This window comes from Phyllostomus hastatus, unplaced genomic scaffold (genome assembly GCF_019186645.2).
Source record: "Phyllostomus hastatus isolate PE091 unplaced genomic scaffold, TTU_PhHast_1.1 phas_contig_30, whole genome shotgun sequence".
NCBI classification, from domain to species: Eukaryota; Metazoa; Chordata; class Mammalia; order Chiroptera; family Phyllostomidae; genus Phyllostomus; species Phyllostomus hastatus.
The window spans coordinates 2,371,894-2,382,077 of NW_025333841.1; the positions used below are offsets into that span (position 1 = coordinate 2,371,894).

At 41.3% G+C, this 10,184-nt stretch overlaps 1 protein-coding gene across 1 annotated transcript; it reads right to left on the minus strand.

Moving 5' to 3' along the window:
- Positions 1-680: 680 nt before the first annotated feature.
- Positions 681-1,733, minus strand: LOC123819048 (Y-box-binding protein 1-like). Its single transcript, XM_045839357.1, has one exon. The coding sequence runs from the start codon at positions 1,731-1,733 to the stop codon at positions 681-683; it is 1,053 nt and encodes a 350-aa protein (XP_045695313.1).
- Between the last annotated feature and the right edge of the window lie 8,451 nt (positions 1,734-10,184).

A 10,184-nucleotide genomic window follows, 5' to 3' on the forward strand; every position in this document is an offset into this window, starting at 1 on the left:
TTCCAGAGGAGGCCAATTCTGTGGGGGCGGGGGTAGGGGGGGTGAAAAAGGAAATGATAGGGACATTTCTTACCTCTCCGTATATTCTCATCCTTTACAATATTCTGAGAAGTGCAATCCCTAAGCCAAGAATTAGTCTTCAGTATATTTGCTGGAACTGGTTCTGAATGATGAAAGGACTGAAAGGACTGTCTCAGCACAATTTTGTACTGGCAGGCTTTAAAAAAAATCAGACAACAGTGATAACAGATAAAAGCAAGATGAAATGATTTATTGAGGAAATGACCACTCACGTGAATACCACAGAATGTTAGATAATCTTCAATATCAGATAATCTTTGTTTTATTAGACACAGTATCTTTAAACTGCTGCACCTCATTCACCTGGGAATGTGGAATCATAGCTGTGATCCTGGTCAGATAATTTAAAAAAATGAAATCAGAGGCTTGTGTGCCTATGTGTGTATAAACCACTAAGGCAGATGGTAAGAGAGAGTTGTTTAGAAATATACAGATCTTGTCGTTTATCCTCAGACCTTGGGGGAGGGGCATGCATTTTTCTCAGGGCACAAATCTAACAATATGGATATTTGAACAACATGACACCAAAGGGCACCATCTCCTGGAGGGGACATCACCTGCAGCCCAGACCAGGGAGTCCCTGGGAGGCAGCAGGGCTGTTACTGGGCCTGAGCAGCAGAGGAGGCTTTTGCAACTGCAGCTTCCTCCTCAGAGGTGCTGGTTTTCTTGGCAACGCAAGCGGGTTTCCCAGCAGGGCCCTTCCCAATCTCACCCTCTCCTCCTTCGGGTGTCTGGCCTTGTTTGCCAGGCAGCTGCTGCTGGCGATAGCAAGCACACGGGTTGTTGGGGCAGTGGCATGTGTAGTGTGGCCGGGACCCCTGCTGCAGGCCAACGGTATCGATCCTGCTCTCCTTTTCTGCCTCCAACTTCTGGGCAAGGTTGGGTGAGGACTTCGGACCAGGGGCAGTGCCTCGGCCCCTAGGGCGGCTCAGCCGGTAGCTGGGCCCATGCCCCCGGCGTGCTGGAGTGCCCACAGGCCCTGCAGCTGCGGCGGGCGCAGTGAAGGTGGCAGAGTGGCGGGTGGCAGCCGGGATCCTTTGGAAGGATGGGAAGCACCGCTGTCGCTGGGCATGGGGGTAGCGGGGCCGGCGGCGGGGCTGGTGGTGCTTCTGGCCCTGGGCTGCGGCAAAGCCTTCTCTGCCATCGTCGCTGTCGATGTCCTCTTCGGCATGCCCCGCATCGTGGCGAGGCTGCACCTTATCATGGCGGATGCAGAAGCCAGGGCTGAAGCGGCTGCCCTTCACCGGGGCGCCACCTGGCCCGGTCACGTTGGCGGCCTCGGTGCCCCGCCTGCCCTGCACCACGTCGAATTCGACAGCCTCCCCAGCATCCACACCCCGATGGAACTTGCGAGAGCCGCTCCGGGCAATGGCCGAGTGGTGAACAAACACTTCTTCCTGCGTGTCGTGCCTGTTGATGAAACCATACCCATGCTTCACATTGTACCACTTGACGGATCCGCTCACGTTCCGGGCGAGGACTTTCTTGGCACCACCATTGACTTCCGGAGCTAGGGTCTGGAGGCAGTCTCCGCTTCCCAAGGACAACAGGCCTTCCCACTTGGCTGGGCGGGAGACCAGCTTCCTGCAGCGTCCACCCTCTGGAAGGCCGGCCTCTCCGGCATCACTTATGAGGCTGTCCTCTCTCTCCATTCTCAGATGCCCAGAGGGGTAGGGGGCAGTTCTAAAGGCAGGCGACTGGCTCTAGGACAGCCAAGGACTCTGGGACTGGGCCGCGAGACTGCTGCGAGCAGTCCGGAGCGTCTCCTGGGAAACAGGGCGTGGCTTCGGGTGACGTCACAAAAGAGCGTCCTAGACAACAGCTTTAGAGAGGGGGCGGGACATAAGATCTCGGCCGCAAGCGCTTGGGGTAATGTCCCAGATCCTCTTAGTCCTTCGGGGACAAAGGTCACATAGGAAGTTCTAGGGAGCCGGCTTCTTGAAGATTCTCCTGCTTGAGTGCGTGCGAAGAGGGATGCACTTTCTGTCCCCTTCCATTGCTTGGGGAGATCCACAACCTTCTGGGGGCAGGCTGTAGTTGCTCTCTGGCAAAACCCTGGTCCTCTTCCAATGCCTTGCAGGGCCTCTCTGGGAGGCAGGCATTTTGTGTAGTTTGGTGCAGCATGACAACTGCATGAAATGAAGACCCAATCAAAGAAGCCCCTGTCTTTCGGGTTTTCTTGTATTTTTCAAGCAGTATTTGAAAGTTTATAATGAATTTAGTAGTAGCTAATTATCATTCTACTTTCACAGTTCAAATGAAAACAGGAATGCCATTTCCCCATTTTGGACCACCAGCAAAATCTTGGTAGAGTTGGATCTACACTCTGAGTTGAACCCACACTCCCAGTGCCCTAAATCCTGATTCAGTGCTTTATTGAAAACCTGTGGTAACTATTCTAAATTTCAGGTGGAAAAAATGTTATTTTCTTTTCTACGTGGAGCTATAGATAATTTTTAAATTAATCTTTAATTATTTTTCAACTTCCCAGAGGGCAGCAATAAGAAATAATACTATGTGGAATATCATTTCCTTTGAATCATACATTTTAAAGAACCTTTCCCCCCATCGATTTTCTTTTTATTTAAAAAAAAAGAAAAAAAACCCCACAACCAGAATTGTTGAAAGCATTCAGTAGAAATGATATGGTATTTGCCTGTGCTGAGGATGCAGAATCTTTGCTTCTTTCGTTTCCTTTTCACTGAAGAAATATGATAGACAGCAATGAATTTACCCCAGGTCATAGCAAAGTTATTCTTCATGATACTTTTTAGGCAGGAAGAAATGTGCCCTTATTGAAAATGCCACCCTATAGATGAACAATCTGATACAGTGACTAGTGTCTGTGAAAAATGTCTCCAAACTGCTAAATTCTGTGATTATTTGGATAGAAAAGTGGCAGATAGTATAGAAGGACCTGCCTTTGATTCTTTTCCATGGGAGGGTGTCAAGGAGATGGAGAAATTATGGAGGGAAAGTGCCTACTGTGCTCTGACTTTGTTTTTGAGGCAAGTAGGAGGGGGATAACCTGAGTCATATCAGCTCAGAACCCCCATCAGGGATTTTGTGTAAGGGATGACATGTGTCACCTCTTACTTCAGAAATGATGTTTTACCCCTAGTAGCCTATTAGATAAAAGACAGATTCATTCATGATTTTATGACTCTCCTTATTATTCAATTTTGTTGTTATTCTCAGGTATTACATGGACCTTGCTTAATGTCCATTGTACCTCCTATGCCTCTGCTGTCAGTCACCTCACCACTCTCTACCCCAGCTGAGACATTCTCTCCAGCTCTCTCACTCTCTCCATTTCTTTATTCCTTTATTGTTGTGTACCTCAACTCAACCTTAGCCTAGAACTAGATTCCCAGTCTAAATCCTATTTTGTACATTCTATTCAAAAGGTCCAGAAAATTCAATGTGAATCACATTTACCACAGTCTGTGTGTATATGTGTGTGTAAAGTTTAAATATACAGAAAACTGAAAAACCTAAGATGCTAATATTGACACTCATATATTTACCACCAGGAATTAATAAATGTAAGCATTTGGTTCAGATGTTGTTTTTAACAAAATAAAAATATTGTAGATAGAGCTGATCTCCTCTTTGTATTTCTCCACAGTCCAGTTTTCCTTTTTTCTAATCCAAGGAATTAAATCCATCTAGTACTTAAATCCATCTAATATTTAATTTTAATTCATCTGTCAGTAGTTGCCTCTATAGAAAAGGTAAATATTTAGCATTGGTCAGCTGCCAATTTGGTCTTATTTACAATTCTACTTCTACACACATTCTCACAAACATTTAAGAGGTTTATATATTTTTTCAAAATCGGATAGATGATTCTTATATTATGTTTTGTTTTTCTTCAGATTACTAGTGAGATTGAGCATCCCATCTTTTGTTTATTCTTGGACATTCCATTTCTCTCTTCTGCAATTTTCTATGATATCTCATGAGCAAACAATGACAGTTTTGTCTTTTTTTCAATTTTAGTATATCTTCTTTTTCTTATTGTGTTTCACTTAGAATTTACAGTACAGTGTTAAATTGTAGGAGTGATAGCAATAATATTTGTTTTTTTCTGAATGTAATAGACATGATTTTAATGTTTTATCATTACATGTTTTGTTATAGGTTTTTTACATAGATGTTATCTATCAGATTGAGAAAGTATTCATCTAGTTCTAGTTTGTTCATAATTTCAGTCATAAAGATTGCCGGTAACTCATCAAAAAATTTTTGCCCTCCATTGATAGTGTTTTCTTTTGTAACTATCAATATGATAAATAACATGGATCTTCTGATATTGATGCATCCTTGTATTCCTAAGATAAAATGTCCTTGATCATTGAGTTTATGTACACTCATGCGTGTGCATGCACACACACAGCTATATTAAATTTAATGATATACTTAGGATTTTTACTTCTATGCTATATGCTTATTTTTGTACTGATCTTTTCTTGTTTGGTACAAAGGTTATATATACTAGTTTCATAAAATGTATTTAATAGCTTTTTCTATTTTATTCCTGGAAATAATTTGAATTATACAGGAACTATCCATTGCTTGAAAGTTTGATGAAATTTGCCTGTAAAACTTCCTGGCATTGGCATTTTATTTTTTTAACTGGGGTGGAGGTAGGAATTGACTGCCAGTGTAATTTAAGGGATTGTGGATATATTGATATGTATTTACTTAAACATATTTTAATTAATAATTTAAAAATTCAGCCAAAGTGCTATTAATGCTATTGTGATTTTTAAAATTTCTGTAATTATGTCAATTTTCCCTTGTTCATTTTTTGCCTTCTTCCCTTTATTTTTCTTGCTCTATTTTACTAGTTTTTAAATTTTTATTAGTCTTTTCAGAGACCTAGTCTTTATTGATTTTTCTCACTTTTTTATTGTGTGTGTCTTCTGGCATCCATTTTGGCTGATGTGATAAATCAGCCTGATAATAGTCATTTTGTTTTAGTTAATCTGTCTCTTTTCTCTGGTGACATTTCAGATTAATCTTTGTTCTTTATATTTTTCAGCTCCCCTATGATGTACGTAAGTGTCCCCTAGATACTGAGAACAAAATGTTGAATATCATCTCCTGCTCATTTTGTCTAACATTAGGTTAGAGAGCAGGAGGATAGCTGATTTTTTATTCAGTCATTCATTCACCTACCCAACATCTGGTAACTATTCATGCCTCTTTCTCCTCCAGTACTTGGTCTCAGTCGTCTGACCCAATAGAGGAAATAAATAGGGGCTGGCTGAAGCTATACCAGTGTGGAGCTAGTGTGCACTTCGCAGGTATTCTGAATTTCCCCAACACTTGTCTTCTTAATATCTGTGGCTCTCTAAAAGCAAGGCCAAAAGATGGGTGTTTTCATTTTTCTAAAATCTTAATGGCACAGTAGTGCCATTAATCACAGTTTCTCTGTCAGTGCCCTGGGCTGTCATCTTGAGGCAGATTCAAGAAAGCGTCCATCTGGTGAAGAATCAAGTTCTGTTTCACTCTGCAACTTGTGCTTAGAGAATACAAGTGTACTACCACCTGGCTTCCCAAAAGTCTGCAAAGTGGCTGTCAGAACTTCTTCTCCTGCCAAAATCTGTGCTAAATGGCATCTGAGTCTAAATTTCCTGGGCAGTCTTCTCTGTTACAGAAGTTCTAGCATCTGTGTAAATGCAGATGACTTTCTCTCCAGCTCCCTGATGTGTATGAAAGAGGCTTATGTAGTATGCACTTTGGTTTACAGCAAGAAAGAAAACCTCTTCTAAGCTCACAAAGATTCAGCCAAAGTTACTTGTATGCTTTGAGAGCCCAAGCACCTTCAGGTATACCATCAGGTTCTGCAGTTTCTTGGCCTCAGATGCCTTCTATTACTATAGCATCTTTTCTGTCTACCCTGAGCAATATCCAAAAGGCCCCTCTCCCTAAGTAAAATTTATATTGCTACAGATCTCCTCAAGTTTGAGTAGGTTATCATTCCCATACACAAAGTATTCTGTCTAAATAAGATAATCTATGTCTTAAGCAGCATGTCCAAGCTAGGGACAGTTAGGGATCTTTTATACCCAGGGACCTGCCAACATCTGCTACTGTATTCTCTTTCCTCTCAGGAACAGAGGTGCCCAACCCACAGCCCGCTGGCTGCATGTGGCCCAGGATGGCTATGAATGTGGCCCAACCCAAAGTCTTTAATTTACTTAAAACTTTTCTTTTTTGCTCATCAGTGTTCATTAGTGTTTGTGTGTTTAATGTGTGGCCCAGAGGCTCCAAAAAGTTGGACACCCCTGGCAATAGGATGTTTTCGTTTTGTTTCTGATTTTAGTTTCAAGACACTTAAAATCTAATACAGGGCCTTAAACATGAGCAGTCATACCTTCCCCCTTTCTATATATTCTCCTGAAAATCATAGAGAAGTTAATCATCATCAGCAAAATCTAGTCTGAATGCATTCAGCCTCTCCTCTTCTCGAGGATCCTTACTGAAAAGCACCTTGCCAAGGCAGGTCAAACACACTCTGTGCTACTTTGTCAAACTCAATGCTATCTCAGCCAACTCTCATATATAGAAGTAGCAGTAACTTCTAAGAGGCTACATTCATCTCTGCATACAGCTCATTAACAATCACAGCCATGGTCTCCAAATGAACCTTCTCCAATTCTACGAGTGGTATGTAATGAGGTGGGCTCTGATAGAGATGGGCAGGCATTCTCTGAAATCCAAGGAGAGGTTCTCCTTAGAGGGCAAGTTTACATTTCAGTACAAAAGCCCAGTTGTGGAAGATATACCACATCCTTCATTTAGTTCAATTACTATATGTTTATTTTAGATGCTCTGTCTTGCCAGCTAGGAAGAGAAATCCATTTCAGTTATTCTTGAGGCCCATATCAATCAGAGGTCCTGAGGTCTTCTATCAAGGAACTGGAAAGGATTCTCTGATCATTTAGCCCACTGTGGCTACAGGGAGTCACTCCCACTTGGGCATCCATTCCTCTCTGAGGTCTGCCAACCGCCCCCCCAGGGAGATACCAGGGATCAGAGTGTAATTCCCCACTTTTAATAACTAGCCTTCGGCCCATCTCCCAATTCCAAGCCATCTCTTACTATAGCTCTATCCCACTCCTCACCCCATTCCCCAAATCCAACCTCCCTCTCTTTGCTGGCTATTTAGTAAAAGTCTCTCCAATGGATTTAGATTTTTGAGAAACAAAAGCTAGGAAAAGAATCACCTTAGAAACAATGTCTCTGGGTGGGTCGCCTTCCCTAGGTTACTCCTCAACTTCAATGAACCCCCACAGAGGCCCAGAGACACAGAACCGAGCTGCTTTGGTTTCCTCATCTGTAATAGCTGGTATCATGTACATGGCATATACTTTACATACCAGGTATTGTTTTAGGTGCTTTGTTCTATTCATTCATTCTCACCACTACCAATGTGATATGTCCTCACGTTATAGAAGAGTAAACTGAGACACTGAGAGGAGAAAGAACTTTCCCAGGCTCACGCAGCTAATAAGTGGTAAAGCCATAGCATTCAATTCCAGGTGTTCTAGCTCCACAGTCTATTCTCTGAACCACCAACCTATTGCAATAATAGCACATACTTCATGAGATGATTGAGCGGATTCACTGAGTCTATATTATCAATAAACATTATTTAACTAGTTAGCTAACTATTGTTACTATTACATGTTTAGATGGATACAAGGAAGGGGACAATCCATACAGGAATAAATGTAAATCACTATACTATATTCAGTAAATGATCCTATATTCATACAATGCCTACTCAATTCTTATTCACAACATGAATTGGAGATTTGCTAAACTTTTTTGTAATTCCTCCAGTGACTGTTTCACAGGGGTGAATTTCCTGTGATTTCTTAGATTGTTTCTCTTTTATGGAACTATATTCTACACAACACAAAATTTGATTTTTCTCTATTCCCTTGAGTAAGGGTAAATACAAATTAAAAATATGAGGTTTAATTCTCATCGTTCAAAAATAAGGGAAGAGACAACCCTTCCCTTTTGTTAGATGATTTGCTTGAGAAAACTTGGAAGTTCTTTCTCTGTTTCTTTGAAATATATGCAAATCTTATTAAAAGCTAAAAAATACCCTTGCCAGCTTTACCACCCTTTTTCTCAAGGTCCTGGGACCCACCTTTTAAAAGGTGAAGATCAAGAAAGATGGCATGTGTCTGACTCCCAATTTCTGTAGGACAGAAGGAACCTGAGTTTCCTTGGTGCCTCTCTCCAAGTTGCAAAAGTAACTCTTGTTGTACAGGTATGAGAAGTGTATTTTTCCTTTGGATAAGGCCAAGTAGCTAACACAGATGACCCCCAATTAATAAATGAATTTTAGGTGAACTATGTGTGACAAAATGCTGTCACATCCTCTTACCTGAGGACTAGTTATTGTTTTTCTTGAGAACATGTATGTAATGGGCTGTATCTCCTTGGGTATAGGAAAAGGTGAGATTTCTTTTCTGTCTACAATTTTTTTTTAGCAGATTGCAGTCTAGTCTGTGATGCCTATCATATTCTGGCATAGTGCTTATTCAATAATAAAATAGTATTTTTCCTCTTCTACCTTTGTGGAGGGGATTTCTGGGTTGGAAGATTTTTAAAATTTATTTATTTTTATTGTTGTTCAAAAACAGTTGTCCCCATTTTCCCACCACCACTTTACCCTGGCCCACCCACCTACCTCCCACCCTCAGTCCTACCCCTCTTTTGGATTTGTCCATGGGCCCTTTATAAATGTTCTTTGATGACCCTTCCCCTTCTTTCCCCCATTACCCCCTGCCCCCTCCACTCTGGTTACTGTCCGTTTGCTCTTTATTTCAATATCTCTGGTTATATTTTGCTCACTTGTTTGTTTTGTTGATTAGGTTCCACTTATAGGTGAGATCATATGGTATTCGTCTTTTACCACCTGGCTTATTTCATTTACCATAATGCTCTCCAGTACCATCCATGCTGCCACAAAGCAAAGGAGCTCCTTCTTTTTTTTCTGTTGCATGGTATTCCATCGTGTAAGTATACCATAGTTTTTTGATCCACTAATTTACAGATGGGCACTTAGGCTGCTTCTAGCACTTGGCTATCATAAGTGGTGCTGCTATGAACATTGGGGTGCCTAGGTTCTTTTGAACTGGTGTTTTGGGATTCTTAGGGTATGATCCCAACAGTGGAATTGCTGGGTCAAAAGGCAGTTCCATTTTTAGTTTTTTGAGGAAATTCCATACTGTTTTCCTAGGAATAAACCTAACCAAAGAGGTAAAAGACCTGCACTTAGAAAACTACACAACACTGAAGAAAGAAATAAAGGAAGACACAAATAAATGGAAGCATGTGCGTTGTTCATGGATTGGAAGAATTAGCATCATCAAAATGTCCATACGACCCAAAGCAATTTATAGATTCAAGGTGGTCCCTATTAAAATACCACTGACATATTTCACAGATATAGAACATTTCAAAAATGTATATGGAACCACAAATGACGCTGAACAGCTGTAGCAATTTTGAGAAAGAAGGACAAAGTAGGAGGGGTCACATACCTGATATCAAACTATGTTATAAGGTCACTATAATCAAAACAGCCTGGTACAGGCATAAGAACAAACACTGTTGTTTTTAATTTTATTTCCTTAACATTTGTCCCTACAAAGGGAGTAGGGACAGTCAGTCCATTGTAAATTGGATCTTGATAGAATTTTTGTCAGAGATTGTGTGATATCTGTTAAAATCTCCCAAGTCTGGTTATGGTCCCTATTTGTTGTTTTTATTACCCAATTTTTTCTTCTTGAAATAACAGTACCCTTATTTTTCTCCAGGGAACCAACTTTTCTGGAACTGTTGTTGCATGTGCTTTTGGTGACACAGATTCTGGTGGTAGGAATGTAACTGTGACTGTAACAAAAAGTCGGAGCACCTCCTGCTATGAGCACTTGTTCATGGATGGATACGTGTGGCCCAGTTAGCACTTCTTAGAGTCTATAAGTGTCACAGGGTTGATTCTTCCTTGCTTTCCCATCAACTATCCCATGGCTTATACTCCCACCCGTGACTAAAACATGTCAGTTGCT

Coding starts and splice junctions, on each gene's coding strand:
- LOC123819048 (XM_045839357.1), bottom strand. CDS start 1,733: ATGGAGAGAGAGGACAGCCTCATAAGTGATGCCGGAGAGGCCGGCCTT.